The following is a 26,792-nucleotide window of genomic DNA, read 5'->3' on the forward strand; positions in this document are numbered from 1 at the left end:
TTTTGGCGCTTCTGGCGATGAGACGCAGATACAGATACCCAGCATTATAGTATATACCCAAAAACATGATAATACACCACTCTTTCAGCCTCCATTTTCCAACTTGGTTGGAGTCTCAGACACAATCCATGCGCAGTTGAATCATACATTTGCCGAAACTCAATCACTTCTTGCCCTTTATCCCACTTGACACAAGCCTCAGGAAACAGACTTTCGTCAACCGAAAACACACTAATTTATCCCTCTCCGCAAAACCCCGTCTCTATGAAAAAAATGCCTAAATCACCTTCCCTGGGCACTGACTAAATCTATAAGAAGAAAATAAGGCCAGTGAAGAGACATGCGATAAAAGGCCAGAGAGATGACGGGAGTCAAAAGACTAATGTTATGATAAAACGGTATCAGATCGAGTGCAAAGAAAAAATAAAAATGAAATAACCACTAGCCACGTAATGCTTAAGGGGAAAAAATATGGGAGAAAAGTGGAAAGACGGTGCCAAACGATGATGTGGGATGAATGATGAAAAGCTTGCTGGGTATATATTTCATTTCTTTATACAGCTTTCCTACAATCACTGCAATGCATGTCAGCGCTCGTACCGACTACTCGTCCGGTCTGAATTGACTCACGTCCAAAGTGACACGCAGCTGTTCAGGAGGAATGGGCTTGAAGTCGTTGACATCGATACCCCTTGAACGAAGCTCCTCCTCAGCATGCGTAGGCACAAGTTGACGGATAAGGTCGGGACGAGATGACAGTTCTAAAACACCCGTCAGCTCTGTACTATACTGACCAAAACCAGAAAAACATACCCTCGTGGGTAAAGTTGAACAATTCGGGCATGTCCTTTCCATTTGGCAACCTCGCACCTTCCACCCTCAACTCGTCAAAGAAGGGATGCACCAATGCTTCAGGAGCAGTGTACCTCGCGGAAGGAGTGTATTCGAGCAAAGTGCTGATAAGGGAGATGGCGTCAGCAGGGGTTCGCGGCCGGAAGACTTTGGTGAAGGGGTGAGGCTTGATTTGAGGGAACTTGTGCTCCATGTAGTTGGGGTTCATAGTCTTGATTTGTTCCCTGGTAGGGGTACCCAAAACCTTGATGATCTCCACTAACTGATCAATGCCTGATTCTCCGGGGAATAAAGGTTGTCCCAACATCAACTCGGCCATGACACAACCAGTTGACCAAATGTCAATGTTTGTGGTGTAGTTTGTGGCGCCGAAAATGAGTTCGGGGGCTCTGTAGTATCTAGAACAAATGTAAGACACGTTGGGCTCGCCGGCAACGAGGATCTTGGCGGAACCAAAGTCACAAAGCTTCAAAACACCAGTCGCAGGGTTGAGGAGCAAGTTTTGAGGCTTGATGTCTCGGTGGCAAATGCCGATGGAATGGATGTACGCCAAAGAGCGGAAAAGCTGGTACATATAGAGTTTGACTTGGAGCATGGGCATTGCTTGCTTGAGCTTGGCATAATGACGAGAAGCTCGGTAGACAGTCTCAGGTACTAATTCAAGCACAAGGTTGAGGTATACTTCGTCCTTCTTGTCGCCGTTGGAGTAGAAGAATGCCCTAAGGTCGACAATGTTGGGATGATGGACTAGGCGCATGATTTGTAGTTCTCGGTTCTACATCAAGTTAATAATCATCCCGCATATGTAAATCTCGCTCCTAACTGATTGAGGCATACCTTGAATCGCTTGTCCTGCAACACCTTCTTAATAGCAATGTCCGATTCTGGCTCCTCAGACCCGTCTTCGTGTTTCACAGGCGACATCTTGGCTGCAAAGACAACACCGAAACTTCCGTTACCGACAGCCTTGCAGTTGGTGTAGCTGATGGTGGTGTCGGCGCCAGTTTTGCCCCATTGAGCACTGACGGTAATGACGCGGTTGGGGTCGTCGGCTTACAAAAAAGTCAGACATACAGAGACAAAAGACAAAAGAACGTACTAGCGACCCTAACACCGTTCACGACTCCTGACATGTCTTCTATATGATGAAATGAGAAATCGTCAGGCCGCGAATCAGGAGTTTGTTTTCCATGGATGCCGTTCACAATATTCGGTCGAGGCCAATGCGAAACGAATTGCGAAGTGATCGAAAGTGATCGTTTGGTGGTCGTAGGGGATTCCATTGTGTCAAACGGCCATTGCAAGACGTGCGAAGATAAATTGAGATGAAATTGATATAGTACGAGAAATTGCGGATAAGATTGTCAGCAAGCATTCTTGTATAGCACAATTTAGTTATAAGAAAAGGAAAGAAGACGAGATGAGCTTTGATGGAACCTCAACCGTCGGGGAGCAAATCTTGGCATTTCCGTGCTCCGGCAGGATGGCCGTCCAATCACGTTGCCCGGGAAGTATGTATCCGCCACTCGACAACCTAGAGAGGTCACTTGCAACCACGGCGACGCCGAGAGTGAAAGAGAGGTTACAGGAGAATGAAAAGAGGAAAGAAGGTTGGTTGGTAGACGGAGGAATTGCAGAACGTAAATAAGTTTGGAGCTCCGCCCGGAGAGGCAGGGTCCTGATGCGGAGCCCGAACGCCTAGTTGATGTACGAAACGAGCGACCTAGAACAATCGAGAGTGGGCTGGATGAGATGTTCCAACACGTCGCAGATGGGGTATGATATGCGCCTTTTCCTTCCATCATCCCAGACGATACGAGATTAGATGGCACGGCTGGAATGCCATAGCCCCAACGAATTCCCATCAAGCCCAAGACTTTTCGTGGGACTGGCCACGGCCAAATGGAGGAGGACAGATGACGGAAACGACGGATAAACTCACAGGTATAGTAGGTTGAGGAAAGAAGAGGTTGAAAGTGACGCGTCGGTTGACGATCCTTTGAATAAACCGAGGTGAATACAGCGCGTCGACAAGGTGTGCTGGTTGGGCGCGATGCTGCTGGTGGTACTCGCGTGGCTGGCGGCTAAACCTTATCCCAGGGCGCAATAGGATAGAAGGGTGATGGCCGGTGGGTGTGTGATGAGGCAGGAGAAGGGGATGGGGAGACAAAGGATGTACGATTGTTTCGGGTACCTGTGTAGAAGGGAGGCAGTCCGGCGGATAAACGGCTGTTGTTCTGTGGGCGCACTTTACGGGGCGCAGGGCTGGGGGCTGGGGGCTGCTGGGGGAGGCTTGTGAGGTGTCCCGAACTGTGTTGTTGCAGGGCTAGATCCGCAGTAGCTGGGGGCTGGGATATGTATAGTTAATGGGGTGAAGTGATGGAGGGAAGCCATGGACCGCCCGCCAACAACCCCGCCTACGTCCAATCTCCAAGTCACCTGAGCGATGGCGCGTCATGCAATTACGTATCAACATCACTCTTCGGAGTCCCCGGCGTTATACCAGTGGCATTCACCTTTCCGGCCATCACCGCCCAACAAGGATATCGCCTGTCGCCGTTGCATGTCATTCTTCGTAAATAATCTTTCCCAGCAACAAATCTCTCACACTTCATTGGCCCTTTTTCTTGGCCATATGCATGCATGTCAATTCATTGGCGCATGACGACGTGGCATTCCTAAACGTACTTTATCGCAGCAACGCAGGCAAATACTCTATAGGCAACTCAAAATCCCGCAACTCTTCAATCTTCGAATCCATTTCACCCGCCGAAGGCTGCTGCTCTCCCAGGGCTACAAATCTGACGCGAGTCTTGATCATACCCACCGCCGCGTCAACTTTTTGCAAGACAATCCTCTTCAATGCATTGTCTGGCTGTCCTAATTCTTCGGAGATCCATCTATCCGCCTGTTCACTCAAGTCCTCCAGAATCTCTCTCATGAGATGCTCCTTTTCTGACGATGTTTGTCCATGGAAAGTCACGTTTATCGCTTTTGGACCATAAAGGAATTTGGACATACCCCATTCATCCCTCAAGAGCAAAGACGAGGATGCAGGAAAAGACGTGCTCCTGTTTTGAACATGGAACATGACCGGCAACATGATGTTGCGCAGACCTACAAAGGTGTCGAGCTGGAGAAAGCGAGGCTTCACCGTGGACGCTCCTTCAAGAGGCATCATTCCGCCAAAGTCCATGGACTGCACGATACCATAGCCCGCATCATATTGAAAATCCATCGCTGACTCCTCATCAGTCCGGTAATCGGTTTCACCTTTTACTTTGAACTTTTGATGGAGATGATACTTGCTCAAAGCGATACTGCAGAGCATCAAAAGAATGTTGAAAGTTGTCTCATCGAACGAATCGTTAACTGGACCCGTAGACTGGTACCAATGATATTGATGCTTGTTGACAAATCTGACTGTCAGAGCGTCGGCTGCTCGGAAAGATCTCGCAAAAGCGTCATTGAGCTCATTCGACCCTTTATTGGCCTCGTACTTTTCACGTATGACATCTTGCGACACATTCATAATTTTCCTATCCCGCTTGATTGGCACATCAGGAGGTAAACGAGGGGTTGATACCTCGGATGTCGCAAGACGCAGAGCAGCTGCGTTCACTGTACTCTTCTTGAGGCCAGGTCGAAAGGTAAGTCTCGTGATATGAAAGGGATTGTTTTCCACTAATAGCATCCGTCCATCAGGTTGAGGGTAGACCACTTTATTCAAATGTTCTGCCCACCTCAACCCCAAGTACTTGGCCCGACAAATAGGCGCTTCAGCCCGCTGGAAGATTGAGGTAAGTTCACTCTGTGTTCGGAGCTCTTTTTCATCAGGCTCGGGCGTGAATATGGTAAAGTCCATGACAAATCCCACCACCGTCTTCCGCCTTGACACACCAACACGAACATATTCTTCAGAGATATCGGCGCCTGTAGGGGAGAACATGCGCGAGATGATAAATGCTTGCCCGATATACCTCAACCACCCGATCAAATCATCCTGATGCGCCCCGATAACGACTCTCCAATTGGGTGGAAACATTTTCGGTAAGTGCTTGGCTTTGTAGGAAGTGGTTGCTCGATAGTATGGAATGAAGAACCCTGCAATGAATGACACCGCTTTACCCTTTTGGAGTTGTCGTTCTGTCCATTTCCTTATCATGCTCCTAATTTCAGCCGCCGGCATCCTCTTCCAGTCGTAAAATTTGAGATCTTCACGAAGTGTGTCAAGGTCAAACCCACAGTCCATGAGTAATTTGGCAATCTGATCGAGTCGGGCATTGGCTTTACCAGGAACAGAAAGTTTTAGGTCGTTGGCCGATGGAGCTGAATACTCTTCGACGATCTTGACAATGTCGATTTGCTTTTCCACCACAAATTGCCGGAGAGTATCACTAATGACCTCTGGTATGGTGCCCGCCCCATCGAGCCAGCGATCTTTTAGCGCTGTTGCGACTACATCTTTCCTCAGTCTCGGATCAAGCAAATCGAGCGAAGCGAGGTATTCTGCCCTTTCCATAAACTTGATTAACTTTTGACTCAGCTTCCCACCCTGTTTCAAACTTATCAAAGGGCTTTCCGATCCATCCAACTTGCCGTACAACGCCGCATCGTCTGGTTGTTTCTTCCTTGATGCATGGTTGGACCATCCCTCAAGCCCTGTTTGGTCGTAAAGTGTAACAGGGGTGTCATGGAGATTAAACATTGCAAACCTGTTGGCTTCCTTCCCTTCTTTTCCCCCATCATCAAACTTCACCCCTTCTTTAATAAGCGGTGGCCTCTTCCATGTGCCATCATCATTACGTTCGAGCAGTACAGACGAAGTGGAGTCTCGCCTTGTTCTATCTGGGCGCTGATTTGGATCTCTTTGCCAACGAGTGCCGGGTATGGGAGGGCTAGCTTTTACTGGAAGGTTTGGCAGAGATGGGGATTCCTCTTTCGGTAAGTCGGGCGTAGGGGATGTCGATGGCGCAAAGATTGGGGCTTCAGGCTCATTCTTTTTTACTTCTTTACCATCCCTTTTCTTCTGCTTTTCCTCTTTCTTGTCTTTCGTGCTTCTTTCCTCCATATCTGTGGAAGAAGTGTTCGAATCTGAGGCGCTAGATGTTTCGATGCCTGACCCTTCTCTTTTCGATGATGGGTGTTTCATTCCCTTCCCTGCTCTCTCAAGATCTTCTCCTTCCGAATTTCGACTCCTACGGTTTCCACTTTCAGCACCATGACCACCATTGCCATCATTCCCTTTGCCGCTCGACCTCCTGCTCCCTCCAACAAGTATATATAGGGCTACAATCAAGAAAAGGACTACAAAGATAGCTTCTGGGCGAGCTTGTCGTGCCTCATAGACGCTGGCCATTTTCTGCTGACATTAGGGCAGTCTTATTAGCCTTGTGGCGTTAAATATGGAGTACACTTACCCTCACCTTGGCTCACCTAAATGGGATGTTTCTGAGCACTTACTACTCACCCAGCTAGCCGCCAAATGGTAAGGAGAACAAATCTGTAGCTCGCCACTTGCGTGAGAGCAATCACCTTGAGGTAGCGACCAAGCTCCTTTCATATCATCTGATCCGTGGCGGTCCTTTCATCTACGAGATAAATGCCATTAACCATAAATAATAGTCTCTGCCAGGTTAATGCATACAATAAGCAGAAAAGGCATCACTTATGCAGATTAAGATTACAGATGAAGCAGAGCCTACGCATCACGTATGATACAGCACTTCGCCATAAAAACTGTCGTATATATGCACATCTATTTGTACTTGTCGTCCAACTCCCGTCGCGCCGAAGGATCCAGGCTGTTGCGCATGCCCAGAAGAGTCTTGCTCACAGCTTCGGTAGTACCAATCATTGGTTTGAGTACCGCGATGGGCACGGCACGAATTACAGCTTTGAGAGGCCCCTAGCAGAAGTTTGTCAGTTTTTCCCTGTATTCCTCTATCACTATGACAGGGACTTACATCGTCTCCAGATCTCTCGTATACCTCCATGGGTACCGCAAGAATGGTCTGTGCAGCGGCGTTCACATTCTTCGACAGACTCTTGTACGCCGCTTGAACGCCCTCCTTCATACTCTCCGGCTGGTCGGCATATCTGCTGATTGCCTCCTGCTCGTCTTCACTACTTGACCCTCCTTCCAGCATGCCACTGTCTACCCCAAACGCGTTTGTCGACAATCCTTGTACCTGCCCAACGACATCTTCACCCGACTTGCCGCCTAAGACGCCTTCCGCTCGCTCCAGAATTACTTGTGTACCAGTAGCCAAACGCGCACCCAGCTTCATCACCTCCAAAGCAGTCGATTTCACAAAGCTATTTGTCCCTCTTTGAACACCTTTGGCGATCCTTCCATCTTTACGATACTGTTCGATAGGCAACAAAATTAGATCTGCAACCCCAGAGCCTACGTTGACCATCGATCGGATGGGAGAAACACCAGAAATGACATCTGCGAGTTGGTTGGCCTTGACATCTGGGGTCCAGAGGTCTTGCAACGTTGTTCCCAAGCGCTCCAATCCGGTAATTCCCGACAGGGTGATGTGGCGAAGAGTCATTTCAGCTCCTTCAAAGTGGAAGAAGTTCATCAACTCGATAGTTTTGCCTTCACGAAGAGCTCGGAAATCAACGCGCTTAGGCTTATAATCAAGCTTGAGCTGGATCGGGAAAATTTCAACATGCTGGAAGTACAAATCAGGTGTAGATGAGGTGGTATGTTGTGCCAGAGGTCTGGCTGAAGTCATAGGGGGAGCCTTGAAGCTGAAGAATCGTTTGAGGAAGTCCAAAGCATCTTGATCGACATGTAGTCGAAGGGGCAGAATCTTAGCCTATTATCCTGTCAATGATATTCTCTTGGAGCTCAATGAAGGTGAAACATACTCTCAAGCGCAGCTCTTCTTCATCCTCTTTTAGTCTCACACCAACCAACTCTATTCTCAGCATGTCGGCATCCGTCTCCCTGATGTTGCCTCTGTTATCCGCCTTCATTTCGGTGAGAAACTTTTTCCATGTTGATGTCTTGATGTGGTCCAGAATCTCCATTTCCTTGGCAGTGAAATGTACTCGAGAGGAGGTTGATTCTTCGGTCGGGTACAAGTCAACGTCAGTCTTGATGCCTGATAGAGTTATCTCGATTTGAGCCTTCTTAGATCGAACAAGCCTTTTTCCTTTAAGCCTGGTCTTCTTATGGGCTTGATGCACAGCGCTTGGTCCAGCTCCAACACCTGCAGGAAGAGTCTGCCAGGAACTGCCGCTTTCCGTCTCCATACCATCAAGCTCTTCATCGATAGCAGCCATTAAGGCCTTCTCATCCATCTTGCCCATACCCATTGTAGAGAGACCCATTTCGCCCTTCTGCTCCAACCCGATGTAGATAGAGTTAAACAAGACGCTGCTTGTAGCGTTTTCAATACTCTCGTCGGCTTTCTGTCCGGAAGCCAACAGCTGACGTATGCGTTCGAGACGTCGGCGGACAGCACGAACTTCGTCTTCGATCGCTTTGCGTGTGCGAGGCCAATCATACCCATCGTGCAAGAAGATTTTAAGGCTGGCATCGAGAACGCGAATATGTATTTTGCCTGGTTTTTGACTATGAAAAAGTTGAACGTCAGCGAACTCACTGGATGTCAGTGAATTATGCTTACTCAGCCGAATAAACATCATTCAGGATGGGCAATCCTTCCCAATAGCCTTCCTCTTCTTCAATTTCCCCTCCAAACGCTCTGATAGTTTCACCGCTCTCGCCATTCTCCCATTCTCCTTCCTCCAAGCCTTCTTCTGGGGTATGCCAAGCGCGCAAGTTTTCTCCAGTAGTGCGATCCATTGATGGATAATGCTTCGAAATACGAGTGGCGTGGTCCAAATAATCGAGGTTGTGAGGAAGATCGTCTTCAATCATATCAGTATCAGAGTGAGAAACAATTTCTGGCAAAAGATTGAAGGCATTTTCGTCGAGAGAGTCTAAGACCCAATTCAGCTAATGTCAATAACTTAAGATGCAGCAAAGCTAGGTGATGTTAGCTCACCGAAAACATTTATTGACTGTCCCATACTTGGTAACTTGACATGTTCTTCCCTTTAAGTATAAATAATTCATCAGCATCACTATTCGTAAGGATCGTGACTCATGAAAGAGTTGAAGTGAACACCCGTGTAATTTCTAAGACAAACTTTTTGTTGGGGAAGAGACGCCCGAAATCCGTTGCGATTTCTGCAAAGGTAGCTAGAGAATCGGCACAAGCAGTCACCTTGAATTGAGCCTGAGTGATGTCAAGCTACAAAGGGCGTGAGGTCAGAATGCACCATAAAACGTCTTTTTTTCACTTACAGATACTTCACCAGCAGCGACGAGCTCTCGCATCAACCGAAGCTCAAGAACCATGACTTCTGCCAATTGCGCATAGCCCGCTTTCTGTTATAGTTTAATTGGTTAGCGCATGTAGTTTAATTTAGCTTGCAATTGATGGGACATACCTTCCAAACATCCGCCAGATCACTTGAAACTTCTAACGGGCCACTTTCTCCCTCAACAGCCAATGCTCCCAAACCGCTCATGCCTACTTCCAAAACACTATCTGTCGCACCTTTTGGTATCTCAGTTTTTCCTTCAACCTCTCTCACTAAAATCACAATAGACCCGGGTAGGTTGGGCGGAACGAGAAGGAAAGAGGCTGAGGACAAGTTGATTGACAGTCGAGTGAGATCCGTGGGTGAAAGGTTTTCGAACACTCCCTTAGGAGGCTTAGCAAACTGCGCAATCTCATGAAGCCATGCAATCTCCTTGTGAACGGCGAATGTGAAATGTGACAGGGCGACAGATATGTTGCTTTCCTTTAACGTTGTACGAAGGTCGGTAGATGAGACAAATCGAAGATAAACGACAGGGGCTTGATGTGAAGTAAGAGTGAACGGCGTCGTTCTGCCTAATATCCTGAGTGGTGTGGACGAAACATCTGAAAAGTCGAGATCCATGATAGAAAGCTCCAGTGCTGTCTCGTTCTCCTCTGGATGTGTCTCCATCCGCACGCCCAGATCATTCGCTTTGAAACTGAATACCCTCTCTCCTGAGGCATCCAGCCTCGGCACGTACAATCCCATGTCAATCTCACTGATCTCAATCTCAACTTTCATGCCAGCTGCAACCTCCTCAACATCATAGGGTTCATCAATCTCACTACTAGCTTCGCTACCTTTGGATCCACCAAAGAAACGACTACCGATCATCTTCAATTCATCCCGTGGTTTTGCGGAGCCATCAGCGAAGGCTACATCGAGCCAGCGAGTCACATCATCCGCAAAGTACTGTAAACCGGTAACGGTGGGATGATGGACAGAAGCCCGGATAGCTGGCATTTTGCAGGTTACAAGGGTTGTCTTGGCAATAGATGAGGCCGGCAAGGAAGAAGCTTGAGGGAAAGATGAAAGTGATATAGATGGCAAAAGAGGGATATCTTCTTCTCCAGGCTCAGGAGAAAGAGGTGCAAAGATGAGGAACGGATAGGCGTAATGTTGAGAGACAGAGGCAAAGAAGATGAGTGTTTGTTCAAACTCCACGTTCGCAACCTCGCTCGACGCAGGTCGAGTACCTGTCCTGGACGTGTCCATGAACCTACTCTTCAGACCATGAACATCTACGAATACGATACCAGACCGCAGTTGACGACCATCTCCAATTTGTCGCTCTGCAGGCTCTGGTGGAGGAGCAGGGCAGCGAACGCTCAAACGCACTAAGTCGCAACGTATGTCTGCTTTCATCTTCTTTCCCCTGGCCGTGGGTGGTGGAGCAGATAAGGATGATATGATGGATTCTGGGGTGATTTCCTCACTAATCGACTGCGACGGAACTGATTGCAGCCATGCTGGTGTAGGCTCGGGCGGATGGATTAGGGGCGTGACTGAACGTAAGAGGGGTAAAAGGCGTTCAATAAGGGAAAGGTCCACAAAGACATGCAAAGATTGAAGGTTTATGACAGCCGCTAATTAATACTGTCAGTTTTGTTTTCAGCTGTATACTTGGCAACTCACCGCTATCGCTTCCGAGATCTTGCCTGACGTGAACGACAGGCCCTTCATCTTCGGTAGTCGCTCTTGCGCCACCTTTGAGGATACCTCTGCCTCTCGGACGCACCCTCCAAGCCTTTTCACTGCCAGTCTTCTTCTCTTCTCTCCAATCTCTACATTCACACTCGGGGAAGCCCGCTTGTCCTTTATGCGGGGGGGCTGAGGGGAGGTCGTATTGGTGCTTCAGTCCAGGATCGAAAAGAATGACAGGTGCGATCATCCCTTCACCCATCCATTCGAAAAGAGATATATCCCCTACATTCACAGTCAAATTTGATGGGAGCGATCCAAACCTTGCATGGCCGCTGGACTTTCGTCGAAGGTTAGCAGTGGACATGTTGGGTGTGGGCCGTGTAAACGCAGGGCGAGACGGATTGGAATGGCCAGGGCTCTGGTATGAAGCAACAAGAGTGTCTAATCGGAAACGTAGATGGGGATAGGGAATAGGGTTTGTTGGGCGAGTCAAGTGGGAAGCCATAGTAGAATGCAGGTTAAGAGAAGTTTCGGCTGAGAGATCGTATACCAAAGATACGTAGAAAGCTTTCAGCTTCGTCGTAGCCGTTAGCCGGGTCTGAGGGCTTGTTGACTGAGCAGGCTTATCCTTTGCCGCAGGTACATCGTCTTTCTGACATAGTGCTTGCAAGGTCTGCAGCGCAGATATAAATAACTTCAAATGCGAAGGTAAAAGAACGGTGGTAATAGTCCCGATAGTGATATTCATTTCGACAGTGGGCTTGTTGTCGTTGAAAGAGGTTTGATGCCCGGCAGAGATCAAAGGTCGAGTTGTACGCATATGGAGAACCACATCCTCTTGACCAAAGCTGAGCACAGGTATACCGGACGGCTGAGGCTTGGTCTCCGGCGTAGGGGTCTCAGACCTCGATCTTTCTTCTTCTATTTCGTCTGCTAACTTTGGATTCTGTGAAATTCCGGACCTCTTGATTCCGGTACTGGCACCAGGTTCTGACTCGTTGGGCTGGCTCAAAGCACTATAGAACATGTTGCTCTCATGGACAGTTTGCTCGTTAGCCGGCTCTGATATTTGCTCTGGTGTCAACAAGCTCTGTCTTAGATCGACAACAGCTTGAGACATGAACATATCGGAGTAATCATTCCCCGAGGAAGTTGATGCGGTCGAGGTAGAAGAAGACACGGACGGCTCGAGTGATTGACGCTGGGGAATCACAAGGGAAGGTGGTTTGCGTTGCGAAGGAACAATGTCAAGCGATATGTTAGATATTCGAATCGCCCTTGTTGTGCTTTTGCCATCATCATTCGTTTGAGCTTCGCTTTCATCAGCATACCGTATTCTCCCAACAGTCAATTCCACAACATCTTCCTCATCCTCAATGACAAGTCGTATTTTAATTTTCTCCACTCTGAATTCCAACCGGGCCAGGATACGCTCTACCATCCCTGCCAAGACAGTTGTGCTCTCCATATTGGCAGGAAGTGGTCGACCAGGGCTAATTTCCCCCGGCGAACCCAAAGGAAAACCTCCAGGTACATCACTGATAAAGGGATCAGTTTGAGAGAGTATAAGGCTCTGGCGTATAGATCCTTCGAGCTCCTTCTCTTCATACGCATCGAGTTCGTGATGTAGAAAGTCATCGGCCGCAGATGTCACCGATTCCGCCAGGTCATGGTGCTCAGGTCGAGTAGCGGCCCTTCCGCGAGACAACGGCGACGGAGAAGAAAGAGTAAAGTCCAGAGTTAGAGTGTCAAGAGACACCTGGAGAGGATCTGACCACAGGTTAGGGAATGGTAATTTCGCGGTGAGCTTGTTAATTGTGCCACTTGTAAGCGATAAAGGAAGGGGTGGCGGAATGTAATTGTTAATCTCCTATCATTGCTTTAGCACGCATCCACGACTCGTTGAGAAAACACTCACAGAACATTCGATCTCCAGATTCTCAATTTCGACCCACCCCTCGCTAACCTGGGCTTGTATCCGTTCAGCATCGAGTGCTTGATGACTGACAAATCGGCCGAGAGTTCGCTTGAGGACATAGGATAAGAAGCGGCGTTGAATGTTTGCTGGGAGAGAAATCGAGGGGAGAGAGGGGAGGGTAAAGGAGAAAGTCGTTAAGAAGGATGGGAGTGAGAACATTGTGGCATTGTGTGTATTTGGGAAGGAAGAAATGGTAGTAAAATAATATTCAGAAATGAAGAACAGATAACTATCAGAACGAAGATGTCCTCGTTTGGCCACCAGCAAATCCGTTCTCGCACTTCATCCGCCGGTCATCCGTTGCGCTTTCTATCGACGTCATTATATTGAGCTACGGTGGCGAATTCGGAGGTGGCCGCTAAGCCCCCGGAGACCAAGCGCGTATCTCGCAGACGCGTCATCGTCCTTGCGGAAGAAAAGGCAGAGGTCGATTTCTGCACATGCATGCATAAGCAATTGTTCTGGTAGTCTTTAAGCTATACCACGAATTGCAATTCTATTGGTAGCAATGAGTGGCTCAAAACAAGTGGAGAATATATCCTATGTGGACATCCAGGTGAGTCATACGTATTCGATCTATCGCAGCGATCTTCAGCTCATCGGTTTCTATCTGTTTGGCTCAAGCATGATGCTATCGATGTCTTTGACGATGTCGAACAGGCGGTAATAATGAAGGAAGATATATGGATATCGGGCGTACGTGCTTTATTTAATCGGCTGTACGATTCCTTACGCTAGGGTAGTATCATCACGGCGAAACCTCTGTCCATGGTAAAGCCATGGTGGAATTCGAAGACGGAGGGTCCATAAACATTACTGCTCGAGACGGAGTCAAGGTGGAAAGGGTAACAAAGGTTGGTCAGCAAATGTGAAATATGTATTGGCGAGACATGAATCTGGGCTGATGGGATATTCGTGGATTTAAGACAGACTTTGTGGTAGATATCCCGGCATTAGGAATTTCCAAACGGCCTGTACATTTCCCAAAGCACGTTCTACATCCTCCATACGAGAAAGCTTCAGACGTCGATGTGAGTCCACATCGTTCTTCCTATCTAAAGTCTACTGCTGACTCAGACAGCCTCCATTACAAATCAATGCGCTCTCTGTGAACCCCAAAACGCCACACATCATCGTCGGAGGACCGGATGGATACTGTATGATCCTCCCAACGGGTGTCATGGCCTCACCGAAGAAGGATGGTGTAAAGTTAAAGGGACATGTTGGAGACATAAGAGCCGTCAGATGGTTCCCCAGCGGTGAGGTCAGTATATTCTTTTCGTTATCATCATAATTTGGCTAAGAGTAGGGCAACAGGTGGTCCTCACAGCTTCCGCTGACCTCACTATTCGTGTCTTTGGCATGAACGGCGTCAATCCTCGTACATTTAAAGGTCATTCTCGGGCAATAACATCACTGGCTATTTTGGGTGTTGGCAAGACTGTTCTTTCAGCGGCCAAGGACGGAACCATCCGGCTCTGGGATGTTGGCAGTGGACAACAAGTGAAGCAATGGACAACTGGAGGTGAGAAGGGAACGTTAGTAATTGAAGATTTCATTTTGGTCGAAGAGTCAACAGCCATAGAAGCGTTAGGTCTCCAGGGCCAAGAAAGAGTCATGTTAGTCCAGGACCAGCTAGCTGTATGGGTACAGCCTTGGGATGGCGAGGGTTGGTTGGTGGAAACGGATAAGCAGATTGCGTCTCTGGCTTATGAGAGAGAAACGGGGACTATCGCGATCGGATACTCAAGCGGTGTCGTCGAGATTAGAGATCTTGCTTCTCTCATCCCAGGAACGACTGGCAAGCGGAAAAAGATAAGAAGAAACGAATCACCAATTTACAGTCTCGCTTTCGGCCTTGATGTCGAAGATGGCAAAATAGATTTATATCTTGGTACTGCCGCCGGTCTTCCTTGCCGTCTAGGAGTGAAGTGCGTGGCAGATGGGTACCAAGTAGTGGTGAAGGACGAATTGGCCGGATGGGATGCTGTTAGTATTGAGTGTATGGAGGCGGTGAGGGATGGGATGTGGTGCGGAGGAGGGGAGGGCGGATTGAGAAAGTACACAGTTTAAAATGCAGCGCCGATTGGACAAGAATGGTGGAAAGATGCAGAAGTCCAAATGTTGATGATATACATAAATTACAGCCGAAGTACCGAGGAAAGGGAAAGTTATATCTATCGATCCCGTGCGAGAGCTGTGAAGCGATATCAGCTTTGATCAGCATCTGTTGTTTGAGAAGACGAGGTGACGAACGGTTGTACATCAGCAACTTTTCAATAAGATCCACTGCATAATCATTAGCAATGGCTCATACTGCATCTGCCAGGAAGAGACATACCGTGGGTGAGGACCATTCGTCGACAGCAATATCGCTTCCTACAATTGCACCATATATCAGCGTCCATCCGACCGCTACGTTTCCCAGTCCTTTAAAAGCCTTTGCTCACAATTGCAACTTGTCCATCGCCTCACTATACGTTCATCTATGAGCAAACGTCTACGCAGCCATTTAACCCTGTGACTCACCCCTCATCAACACCGGCGGCGAGGAGCTCAAGGTAGCTGTCCCAAAGGTTACCGATGACCTTACCGCAGGAGAAGCAACGGACGGGAATAATCTACAGCACCATAAAAGTCAGCATCAGACAGTAACATGCCCATCATCTAGACGTACCATTTTTAAAAGTTTATAGGATTATAGAGGGAGCTGTGGATTTGAAGGACTGCTCGATCAAGCAGACGAGGAGGACCGTCAGCGGAAAAAACATGAAAATCATAATATCTAATTTATTTTTGCAACTCACTTAACGCTTCGAGAAGTCGACAACACCTTGGACGCGTTTGTTTTTCTTCGTGTTTTCTTTAGCTGGTTGTCTCTTTCATCCTATAATTTCATACTCACTAGTAAGACATCAGTAATTAACATATGCCGCCACGAGTAGCAACGACAAGGGCATCCTCGGCTGCTCCTAAAGCACCAACCCGTGCGACTGTCCGCTCTAGGACTCAAGCTCCGACGACGACGACAGATGAGCTTGCGGACGGGATAAACAAGCTCGCAATATCAAAGCCTGAACCCAAGGTTCGCGTGACGAGGACACAGCCTTCAACATCCAAGGCAGTCCCCTCCAAGTCGGCAAAACCTACAATCAGAAGACCTGCGACAACAACTGCAGAGAAAGGAAAAGAGAAAGCGACACTGGAAGACTCGCTGCCATGGGCCTGTTCGACAGCCAGTGAGAGGCTCCGTCCCGTCGAACGCGCCATGCAGGCGATGCAAGCCACTAACGCATCTATTAAAGCCCTTGGTGAATCTGAGAACTCTGGCTATCGTTATGGCTCATCCAAGGGGTCCAGCGGGGGGAACGAATGGACGGATGAGAAGGTGGTTAGGTTGGTGGATACTTGCCTAGTGGCATTCAGGGTCTTGAGGGAGCTGGATGGACAAGACGTGATTGGGGATAAAGGCGTAGAAGTTGAACGGACTTGTCAGGGTGTGGTGAGCAAGTGTCTGAATATGGGAATGGTAAGTCAGAGCTTCAACAAACGACGCTAACAATGGTACAGGTTCATAAAGCTATGGAAGCGCTCGTCGAGGCTAGGCCTGGTCTACTGAGGCTGTATAAGGGTTCGAAGGTTGAAGACCCTCCAGCTACTGCGGCCAAGCTGCCCACTACCTCTAGAGCTACTGGTCCTTCAAGGTCGACTGCACGCGCTGCAAGCAAAACCACCACCACCTCATCGCGCTCAACTCCCGCCACATCAGTCGCCAAATCCTCCAAATCATCCCTGAAGAGTGAACAGCCAACGATTTCGGTACCTAGCAAATGGTTAGAATTAGCATGGTTCCCGGCGCCCATGGAAGGCACAGAGATGGCAGAGCCGGTGAAGAACCTGCTATTTATGGCAATGGTATCGGCATGGGTAGGACTCATCACTACTAGCAAAGGCTCTGAAGAAGTCCTGGTGATGATGCCAACATCGTCTGCTTCAGCCAAGCTCAATCCTCTTACCATCGCTCTTACACTTCCCCTCACTTCCATCACCCCGCTTCTATACAGCCTTTATCGAGCCATTGACATTCTCAACCTCCCGCCAGCCTCATCTTTGAACCTTCGTTATCGCCAAATTGCTCTATACGCTCTATCAATGACTATATCCTCATCTCCCCAATCGAGAAACTCTCCCACCCGTTTGTGGGAAGCTACCCATCGAGCTATTTCAGTATATGTCCACACTCAACACTCCAACGAGAATTTGTCAGAGGTAGCGGAAGTCATCAGTAACCTCATTGATTGGGTTGAGAAAATGGTGGAAAAGCGAGCAGAAAATGTTAAAGACTGGCAAAGTGGTAAAGGATGGTTAGAATTGATGGAGATGTGGATCGCGCTCGGTAGACGGCTCAATGATGCCGATATCATCGACAAGGCATTATCGCTCATGACCTCCTCGACTTCAATATCTACACTACCTTCAGCCGGGCTTTCATCTGGCGAATCTGTCCGTTCGGCCATCAAGGGATCACCCGAAGTAGAAGTAGCCAGGATAAGGGGTAATCTTGCCAAAGCCAGTGTTATGTTCGACAAGATCTTATCTGGTCAATCACCGCCAACTCCAAACCAACAGCGCATCGATGCCCTTTCTCTTGAAGATATCAATGTCCTTGGACAAGCCGTTAATAGGTTACCGAACGATGAAGAATCTAAAGTTCTCATTGATCGAGTCGTGCGAGCCTGGGAAAGGGTTAGGCGAGGGTGTGTCAAGATTATCGATCGCTACGGTATAGAAGAGAGCTGTAAGGTGCTTGTAGGCGAGGTCGAAAGATGGTCTAGGGCAGCACTAGACTTTGTAGAAACCGTTGCTGACCGAATTGAAATTGTATGTCTTCGCGTAACGATATCATATGACGGCTTAGGAGCTGATTGCAATCGTAGAATCCCTCTTTTGCAGACTATCTCATTACGGGTATAATTGATACCGTCTGCTTTCTTTCTCAGCGATATCTTTCATCTTCGTCCATCCTGCTTTCTCGTGGCTATGATCTCTACAGACGCGTCAAGAGTTCAACCAAAATCGTTGACCAAATTGATTGGCTTAGAGCTTTGTCAATAGCAGCGTCCAACGTCGGCGGAAGAATGTTCTCCCAAGCAAGAATGGAGGAAGCCGTACATTTGGCTAACTTAAGCTGCGAATGGGCTGTTGAGGTTGTGAAACTTGGGAAAGCCGGAGATTTGGACGAAGAGGGAGACAAAAAATTACAACAATTTAGCGAGGGATTGGCAAAGAGATGGGAGTTTTTAGCAAGCTGTTACCAGAGACACGGGCAAAAAGAACAGGTCTTTGTGGCTTACATCCAATGCCTTGCTTATCAACCGCCTTCTCTCCTGTCAAACCTCGCTCTTGCAGCGTCTCAATCTATTTCGAAAATTTTTGAGCCCTTCGCGGACTTCAAAAATTCCCTACTTCGACTTTCTGCTTTCATCCTCTACGATCCGATGCTTTGTATTGATTTCGGTCTCTCATTAATGAAGGAGATGACTACGAACAGTTATAAACCTCATGAAGTAGGAGCCATCGGAGAGAAAATAATGGACACTCTCGAAGATGGGGCGTGGAAAGAAGAAGTAGCTCGCATTGTCTTGGACTTAGGAGAAGGCTTGTTGGATGTGTATGGCGCAGCGTATCCTATAAGAAGACTTAGGTAAGTCGTTTATCACCTACCTGTGCGAGCGACGCTTGACCCAGTATAAAATAGGGTCGTTGCGAGAATGATGCGAATTATCGTTTCGTCTGGTCAACGAATGTCTAGGTTTGATTATTTGATCCAAGATGCGGATCATCTCTTCGCTGAAACCAACCTCGGTCATGACACTTCTCTTGGAATGTACAAAAAAGAACATTACGCATATACTCTTATCCTCCGCGCTCTGAAAGCCTATCATTTCGAGGGAGACCCTACACCAGCAGTGCTTGATAATCATAAACGCTCGATGGAAGCTTTACGCGAGGTGCTCATCCCTTCTTCTACTTCTCAAGAGATCAAGGACGAAGCTAGGAAGAGACAGCCGCTTGGTAGGACTACCACTACAAGAGCGGTTACTACTGGAGATGCGCCCGCAAGGCCCATTAGAGGAACCAAGAGAACTGTGTCTGAGCCACAAAAAAAGGCTGCTGGGAAGGCTACGGCGGGCGTGACGGCTGCGCCTGGACTAGTGTTTGATGATCTAAAGAAGTTGACAGGACTATTAGGTAAATCCCTTGATGATGCCATGAACTGAAGACTGACTCTCGGATGATCAGGCGCACTTGCGTCTCTGCTTGCTCTTCTTGGCCAAACTCTGGCTCAGATCGAGACTCTGAGGCTTATTCGTGCCTTCCAAAGAGGTCGAGACGAGCTGATCGACGGTAAATCAGCATAGGCTCTACGTCAAATAAAAACTGATTATTCTCTAGACTATGTTCGCCGTTCATCCCAGCTTGCCACTGAGTACTTCAAGCTCGGCAAGGTCTCTCGAGCTGGAAACATTTTTTCTCAGACGTATAAGACAGTTTCAGAGAGCAAAGTGCTGGTAGATAGTGGTGTCAAAGTGGAGCTCCTGTTGAGATGGAGCTGTTACTTGGCGGGTACCGGGAACATTGTCAATGCGTAAGTCGGTAAATTGCGTCCTTCAGGAGGGTACTAAAACAAGTATAGGCGAGAGGCATATGCCGAGGCCCAAGAGCTTAACAGTGACCTTGAATCTACCAAAAGCAAGTCGCATCTGCTCCACGTACAGGTCATGAATCGCTGCGACACGTTAGAACGAGCTGCTTGGTCGAGGACAGCCTTTGGTGCTATCAACGCTGCACAGGTATGTATCTATTTACTCTTGAGCGAATGGTTGCTAATCGCGATACTCTGCTTGAGAAACAGGATAACGCTACGGGCGCCATCATCCACCTTTCTGCAGCCTTCCGTCTCTGGACTCGTGCATCAGACGCTATCTGCCGTATAGCCGAGAAACAATCATCGCCCAATGCCTCCATATTAGACGCCGAAGATCCCTTCCTTGTCGTACCTAATCCTAAACGACCCAAAGATGCAGACGAGCCTGCTAAGGACGAAAGTGGTCCCACTCCTCCTCAAGCCGCCCACTTCAGTGGAAAGCACCTGCATAACCTACAATGGCATGTTGCTCATGGTCTTTTGGACGTGACATTTGAGTTGGCTTCAGCTTATGCCGCAAGAGGATCAGTAAGGGATGCTGAATATTTCTTGAAAGTAGCTGGATTGGTCAGTGAGACGATCAAGAGCGGAGGCATGGGTGCAAGGGTAGGGGCTAGAGAAGCCGAGTTGCTCTTTAGACTAAGAAAGCTGGAAGCGGTTGGGACTAAACTGGAGAGTGCTGCCGGGCTGTTGTGTGCTGTAAGTTTACTGTCTGATATTCCAAATGTTCTATTTTTCCGGGAAGCTGACAGAAGTCTTTTGTAAAAGGAGGAAGGACCTGAAATTGTTGATCTCATGAGAATTCAGGGTGACCTATATACTGGACAAGGGATGATCGAAGAAGCTGGACAGATGTTCCAAAGTACATCAAGTGAGATCGCAGGGCTTGATTCTGTATTTGCGGCTGCTGAGGCCCTGTTACCTACGTGAGTGGTAGATTGCATTATTTAATAATAATGATTGCTAACGTCCGTCTCAGTCCCAAAAAGAGCTCAGGGCTCATCTCGTCGAACATAAGTGGCAGGTCTGCCAAAACTTTGAGTAAGAGTACTGGTGGTAAGGAGCCTTTGTTGCCAGCGACTTTGGCCCATGTCATGAGACAGCATGGTATGTAACAACATTTTCAATTAACATATGCGACTGACGTATCAGTAGCATGGCTTTTGAGGGAAGCAGGCTCGAAAGAGGAATGCATGCAGCTACTTGCCAAGGTAAAAAACTTACCTTCTACCACCCAGATCAAGGTATGTGCGCTTTGAGAACGTACGGACTTACACTGGAAATCCTAATGAGTCTCTAGGCCGAAGAATTTTTGCTTCAAGGTCGCATCGCTTTACATGAAGCCATCCAACAGTTTAAAACTGACCTCTTCATGAGCTCTTTGACTGAATCAGGTATGGGAACCTGACTTCCAGGAGACTGATTCAACTGACTGACATGAAATGCAGCTGTGACTATGCCAATGGGCATTCCTGAAAAGAAGATCAAAGATCGCCAGTCTGCTAGGCTCAGTATCCAAGCTTTCTTGACTCGTGCTGAGGATGCTTTCTTGTCCGCGTTGGACCTAGTAGCGGCTGGGGGTAAAGTAGAAGGCATCAGACAGGCTTGTCTTGCTCTGGCTTTGTTAAAGGCTTTTCAGACATCATTAGGCCAAGGTTCAGAGAGTGTCACATCTGCCGCTGCAAGTACACTTGGTGAGTGTCGATTCAAGAGCAATGGATTACGCTAAATTTCATACAGCTTCCAGTTCGTCTATCACGTTACATCGTGAGCTGCTGCATGCCATTGAAACTAAATTTATCGATATCGATCATGGCGATATTGATTGGCCATCATTTGACCCTCCAGTTACTGGCAAGCCCAATGGCGACGATGTGGATCTTTCTGACGACCTTGATGACCATGATGGCAAGCTTCGATCGTACTGGCAAATGATTAAATCTAAGTACGAATCCAAGCATATATTAGCAGCCGACGCCATTTCTCTCGAAGACGTCCCAGCCAACTGGGCGGTAATCACTATCAACGTGTCAGACGATCGAAATACTATGTTTATTTCACGCCACCAGAATGGCTATGAGCCCATCGTATTCTGTCTCCCAGTGGATCGACAAGGGCGAAGAGAAGGAGACGATGATATATGGACCTTTGATGCTGCTGTCGAAGAGCTAGAGACTATTGTCAAGGCCAGTAACGAAGGTGCTAGAAGAGCCAAGCATATCACTACTTCAGAAGGAAAGGCGGAATGGTGGGCTGAGAGGAGAGCTTTGGATAAGAGGATGGAAGAGCTGTGTGTAAACCTTGAGTTTGTATGGCTCGGTGCTTTTAAGGTAGGTATTCCTATTTTTTATTCTCGTACTTCATTGACGGCAAGAAGACCATTTTGAGCCCCAGGAACAGGTTCAGCAAAGCAGATTTATCAGATTTTAGTGATAGTCTTGACAAAATCTTTGGGGCTGCTCTCTCGGGCGGGCGAAATTCAAAGGCGAAGAAGTGTGCTACAAAGCCCCATCTGGATGACGCTTTACTCGAATCATTTGCCAGTCTTTCAAGCAAGTGCAAAGAAGAAGAGGTAGAGGATTTAGTGTACTTCATTTTAGACGTGTATCAATTTCACGGTGTTCCTGTTGCTCTGTCAGAGCTGGATATTGACCAAGTGAGTGCCGTTGATTGTTGCGAAAGGAGGATAACTGACTGTTCGTGCAGATTGCCCTGGATGTAAAAGGCGCCTTAGAGAAGGTGGAAACGAAGCAAAACAATACCTCAAATGCTTTAGGAGAAGAACATATCTTCCTTGCTCTTGACAAGAATGTTCAATCTTTTCCTTGGGAGTCAATTCCAATCCTTCGGGGGCGCCCAACTAGCCGTATTCCATCTCTTTCCTTCCTCCTTGATCAAGTCGCAATGGGTAATCATCTCCGACCATCTCTTACTCAGAGCGTCGTAGCTACAGACAATCATCTTGACATTAAGCGTACTGTCAACTCTCGAAGAACTTTCTACATTTTGAACCCTAGTGGTGATCTCGCGAGAACTGAAACGCATTTCAAACCATGGATTGATGAGATGGTAGAAAAGGCCGGTTGGAAAGGAATTGTCGGCAGACCCCCCACAGAGATGGAAATGCGAGCAGCGCTAAGGGATTATGACCTCGTCTTGTAAGTATGATGTTTGCTTTTATCTCTCGGTAAGCTGATCATATTGGTAGATACTTTGGGCATGGAGGTGCAGAACAGTACATCAGTTCTCAAAAAATCAGATCGCTTCCTCAATGTGCAACGACCATGCTGTGGGGTTGTTCCTCTGGGCATTTGAAGGATCAGGGTGATTTCGATAGAACAGGTACAGCTTGGCATTACATGGTGGCTGGGTGGTGAGTCTGTTAAAAAAAGCAAATCTCCAGATGGCCAGCGGCTAATAAAGCTTTCAGTCCGTCTTTGGTTGGTAACCTCTGGGATGTCACTGACCGGGACATCGACAGAATTTCAGAGCATGTTCTCAAGCATGGCTTGCACCTAGATGCTGCTCACCAGCCTCAATCACGATCCCGTACCAACACGCTACTTCCTCTGTCAGAACTGTCGACGGTGCAAGCTGTCAACAAGGCGAGGAATGAGTGCAAACTGAAGTATCTCAATGGTGCGGCGCCGGTTGTTTACGGTTTGCCGGTGTATTTGCATTAGTGTGAATACCGATGTAGTTTTGCAGAGAAAGTATCACCCATATTTATACATACACACACAATTATTATCTTCGCATGCAGGAGTCCTCTCCATGACTGATCCCTCATTTCCCTGATCGCTGTATCACTTCATCTACGTCTCTCTGGGCAAACCCATTAGGGGCCATTCTACGTAGTTGTCTTTAGGACTGTCAGTACTGTGTTGTAACTTGATAAAGGATGAAGCAACACTGACTCAAGCTTCGCTCGATCCCCTCTTTCTCTTGCGACCTCCGCTGCTTTCCCCCACTCTCCACATCGCACATACAAATCTGCCCGGCTTTTGGCGTCACATCGAGAAACGAATGTGGCAGCATGCTTAGGTTGAGATGGCTTGAGGGACAAAAGATGTGTCTGTGATCCCCACACTAGTCAATTTTAAATACCCTAACAGAAATGTGCAGATCACCCACCACAAACGGCTCATACCCTATCGGGCTCTTCTTCGACTTTGCAAAAGCCTCCAAACCATCCCAATCCTTGACTTCTGCCAATGCCTTCAGCTTGACCCACCACCACCGCCTATCCGGCACCTTCCAGTCCGCCCTCACCCGCTCTGCACGTTTCCCGAACCCTTCAATAAGAAGTTTATGTATGAATTCATCGACAGACAAGCCTGTGAATTTGAACTTATGGGCAAGCTCCCGTTCATAGGCTTCCTGGAGGATAAGAAGGCGTTGAGCATCTTCAACCATCTGCAGTGATACTGTTAGTTATGGCTTTTATGAGAAATAAATATGAATGACTTACTTTAGCCTCAAACACCCGCTCTTTACTTTCCCCAAACCTCTTGGCAGCGACCTTGAGATGTTCAATCCTGTCATTTACATCCTGGCTCTGTCCAGCTTCTTCCATTTCCAAACAAGCACTCTCTGTTCGTCTGTCATCCTGGTAGTAAAAGTTACGCAACAGTTGGCGGTCGGCTTGGCGGGCGTACACTTGTAAAAGGTTGACAGCAGGCTTGAGATTGGGAGAGATTGAGTCATCAAGAACGTGGAAGAAGTCGCCCGGGGTGAGCGTTGAGCGTAGGTGAAGGAGAACTTGGTAGACTAAAGAACAGGAGTCATCAGTTGCCACTATACATCACTGAAAAATGAATGACTTACCAAGATCAGTATCCCCAGAATCGATAGCTTTAGTCAACGCAATCTTATCTTGCTTCATCTGCAACAACAATGGAACCTGCTCCGCGGCTTGGGGCTCATGATCCAACAGCATTGTAGCCAACCTTGTTCTTCCCGCTTCCCATGCCTTCTTCGCAATCTCCGCGTAACTCACTCCCCTCTCGCCTTCCTTTTCGAATTTCTCGACAATGGCTTCGCAGACTTGTTCGTCATCTGCAACGCCACGGTCGGAGGGGTCAACGCCTTTGTTGGAGCGAGTGATTTTTGCTGTGGCCCAGTGTTTCAGAACCGGGTCTGGGCGAAGGGAGAGGTGTTGAGAAATGCGTAGGGCAAAAAGGTGGAGGTTGCGAGAGATAAGATGGGAGATAAGGTACGAGGGGGATGATGTTATATACCTTCGTGCACGATTTAGCAAGCTTTCGTTCACAAGGCAAGTCGGGGAACTCACTGGTCATAAGTGATAGGGATGCCTACTTCAAAATACCTGACCGCATTCAACACCTTCAACGTTTGCGCCATCTCCACAAACTCGCTAGGGTTGTACAGATCCATGAATGCTCGTCCAAATTGAGCAGCCTACAAATTCTCATGAGTTTTGATGCCGCTCAATTGGAAAAGGTGCGACACCCACCTTCAACAACTTCCTCTGCCAGGTGACTTCAATCTCCCTCCCAGCCGCTTGAATACAGGTATCAACAGCATCTGCCAGCTCTGGCCTTATACTGCGTATACTCTCATCTGCTTTTGGTGATTTGCGCTCAAAATTATCGAGAGCATCGTAGAGGATAGAGGCAGGATGAGTTGAGCCAGGTCTAAACACAGCGAGGGAGGAATCTGTAAAAAATTTAGTAGGATTTTGAGTAAAATAAGTAGGAGTAGTCACTGACCTGGTACTTTTTGGATAAAGTCGCAAGATGTTGCTGAGATTACCCTAAGTCCATCAAGCTCCCCAATAAGGTGGGCCGATGGAGAGTAATAGTACCTATACCGTGTCGTGAGTAATAATTGCCGCTTACGCCATATAATACATCTACGCACTTGAGAGAATCACCTGCAGGGCCGACAACGACCACTTTCCCGCCCCATCCAAGGACTACTGCATTATCACCACACCATTCTACTTTTTCAGGTAACCCAGCACTGTCGCTCAACTCGCCGATATCGACTTCCGATAAATTACGACTAAAGTCGGACGAGACAACCCATAAAGACCCAAACACGGTGATAAGAGCGAGGAATCGACCATTGGGTGACACTCGGATATGTGAGAATGGACCGCGAGAGACGCGCTGGTCGATGCGTTCGAGAGCGTCGAGGGTTATTATTGTAGAGGATGTTGAGAAGAGTACTTGAGCATGACCGGTTGGAGATTTGTCGGGCGATAGAAGGGACCAAGACATTGGTAATTCGCCTAGACCTGTGACCGTTTTGTTAAGAAATGTGCAGCCAGGGCTTCTCTATATTTACCACTTGGAGATAAACGGATAACCCGACCGCCTGACCAGCCGCTGACTTGCAGGTACTCCAGTTCGCCAGTCAAAACAATCATACCATCTTCCCACGCTTGCGCATCTACTAGACCCATTTCTGCAACGTCACTTCCCAACGTATGTTGCTTGTATTCGCCTGAATTCGACAAATCGTACACACGATATAAGCCTTCGTCCGAAAGCACAATGAGGTTCTGAGAGGTGAAGTGGAGTAAGATGGGTGGAGTAAGGTCCCATGTAAAAGTATTCAATAGGATTCCTGAGGAGGTGTAGACGTAAATCTTGGGTTTTCCTGGTGGATGTTTCCCTAGAAGCATGATCTTGCGCTCATCTCTGATCATGGCTGTTGATTATTATCAGTAAGAGCTGACAAGACAGGTTGGGAAAGGCTCACCGATAGGACCACTGTTTCTAGCTGAAGTAACTATGTAGTCTGAAAGGTCTGATACTTTCCATCCCATGGAATATATCTCATCCTTGCGATAGAATACATCCTGGATCGTGTCCCAGCTGGAGAAAGTGAGATGATGAGCGTGTAAGATGGCTGTGAGGAGGATTGTGGGTGCTTGGGAGGCTTTCGAGACACTTACGTCGCTGTTGGTGGCGGTATAGCGGCCATTATGTATCTAATGTGGCGATTGCTGAGAATGCAGCGTTCGATGTATGTAGATACATGTATCCAGAAAGTTGCGATGACGATAAAGGACAACACAACAGATACTTCTTCTCAATAGTGGACTTTGCGGAGATACCCGCTCCGGATCTTCTGTCATCGTCATCACTTCCATCTCCTCTATCATTGACATCTGTACTCTATACACACTCACTGCCGCATTTATATCTCGTGCCGAGAAAAAGGTTGCAAGGTGGAAGGTGAGTAGTT

At 47.9% G+C, this 26,792-nt stretch overlaps 8 protein-coding genes across 8 annotated transcripts; 3 read left to right on the plus strand and 5 right to left on the minus strand.

Annotated features, from left to right (window-relative positions):
* Nucleotides 1–572: 572 nt before the first annotated feature.
* Nucleotides 573–1,985, minus strand: CNBB4980 (hypothetical protein; the record flags this gene model as incomplete). The annotated part of the gene is made up of 5 exons (XM_771877.1): nt 573–575; nt 631–761; nt 814–1,627; nt 1,690–1,904; nt 1,952–1,985. 5 exons carry the CDS (start codon nt 1,983–1,985, stop codon nt 573–575), a joined length of 1,197 nt encoding a protein of 398 aa, XP_776970.1.
* A 1,556-nt stretch (nt 1,986–3,541) lies between these two features.
* On the minus strand, nt 3,542–6,211 carry CNBB4990 (hypothetical protein; the record flags this gene model as incomplete). Its single annotated transcript, XM_771878.1, has 1 exon — nt 3,542–6,211. One exon carries the CDS (start codon nt 6,209–6,211, stop codon nt 3,542–3,544), a length of 2,670 nt encoding a protein of 889 aa, XP_776971.1.
* Nucleotides 6,212–6,610: 399 nt separating this feature from the next.
* Nucleotides 6,611–13,024, minus strand: CNBB5000 (hypothetical protein; the record flags this gene model as incomplete). The annotated part of the gene is made up of 9 exons (XM_771879.1): nt 6,611–6,760; nt 6,819–7,682; nt 7,735–8,443; nt 8,499–8,814; nt 9,044–9,128; nt 9,182–9,265; nt 9,328–10,829; nt 10,879–12,757; nt 12,806–13,024. The coding sequence occupies 9 exons, from the start codon at nt 13,022–13,024 to the stop codon at nt 6,611–6,613; spliced, it is 5,808 nt and encodes a 1,935-aa protein (XP_776972.1).
* A 349-nt stretch (nt 13,025–13,373) lies between these two features.
* On the plus strand, nt 13,374–14,938 carry CNBB5010 (hypothetical protein; the record flags this gene model as incomplete). The annotated part of the gene is made up of 6 exons (XM_771880.1): nt 13,374–13,421; nt 13,490–13,561; nt 13,609–13,719; nt 13,792–13,896; nt 13,947–14,129; nt 14,183–14,938. 6 exons carry the CDS (start codon nt 13,374–13,376, stop codon nt 14,936–14,938), a joined length of 1,275 nt encoding a protein of 424 aa, XP_776973.1.
* Nucleotides 14,939–15,042: 104 nt separating this feature from the next.
* CNBB5020 (hypothetical protein) lies at nt 15,043–15,545 on the minus strand (the record flags this gene model as incomplete). Its single annotated transcript, XM_771881.1, has 6 exons — nt 15,043–15,062; nt 15,122–15,154; nt 15,207–15,244; nt 15,316–15,339; nt 15,395–15,486; nt 15,543–15,545. 6 exons carry the CDS (start codon nt 15,543–15,545, stop codon nt 15,043–15,045), a joined length of 210 nt encoding a protein of 69 aa, XP_776974.1.
* A 249-nt stretch (nt 15,546–15,794) lies between these two features.
* On the plus strand, nt 15,795–20,833 carry CNBB5030 (hypothetical protein; the record flags this gene model as incomplete). The annotated part of the gene is made up of 12 exons (XM_771882.1): nt 15,795–16,104; nt 16,171–16,394; nt 16,436–17,746; nt 17,803–18,569; nt 18,624–18,940; nt 19,169–19,273; nt 19,322–19,514; nt 19,563–19,719; nt 19,782–20,273; nt 20,343–20,500; nt 20,593–20,681; nt 20,730–20,833. 12 exons carry the CDS (start codon nt 15,795–15,797, stop codon nt 20,831–20,833), a joined length of 4,227 nt encoding a protein of 1,408 aa, XP_776975.1.
* Nucleotides 20,834–20,946: 113 nt separating this feature from the next.
* On the plus strand, nt 20,947–23,257 carry CNBB5040 (hypothetical protein; the record flags this gene model as incomplete). The annotated part of the gene is made up of 7 exons (XM_771883.1): nt 20,947–20,968; nt 21,023–21,268; nt 21,315–21,904; nt 21,952–22,230; nt 22,281–22,732; nt 22,783–22,947; nt 23,005–23,257. The coding sequence occupies 7 exons, from the start codon at nt 20,947–20,949 to the stop codon at nt 23,255–23,257; spliced, it is 2,007 nt and encodes a 668-aa protein (XP_776976.1).
* A 103-nt stretch (nt 23,258–23,360) lies between these two features.
* CNBB5050 (hypothetical protein) lies at nt 23,361–26,528 on the minus strand (the record flags this gene model as incomplete). The annotated part of the gene is made up of 12 exons (XM_771884.1): nt 23,361–23,436; nt 23,492–23,649; nt 23,709–23,990; nt 24,046–24,344; nt 24,402–24,814; nt 24,868–24,995; nt 25,051–25,253; nt 25,307–25,401; nt 25,458–25,836; nt 25,887–26,252; nt 26,304–26,419; nt 26,500–26,528. The coding sequence occupies 12 exons, from the start codon at nt 26,526–26,528 to the stop codon at nt 23,361–23,363; spliced, it is 2,544 nt and encodes an 847-aa protein (XP_776977.1).
* Nucleotides 26,529–26,792: the final 264 nt, after the last annotated feature.

Source organism: Cryptococcus neoformans, chromosome 2 (assembly GCF_000149385.1).
Source record: "Cryptococcus neoformans var. neoformans B-3501A chromosome 2, whole genome shotgun sequence".
Lineage (NCBI taxonomy): Eukaryota > Fungi > Basidiomycota > Tremellomycetes > Tremellales > Cryptococcaceae > Cryptococcus > Cryptococcus deneoformans.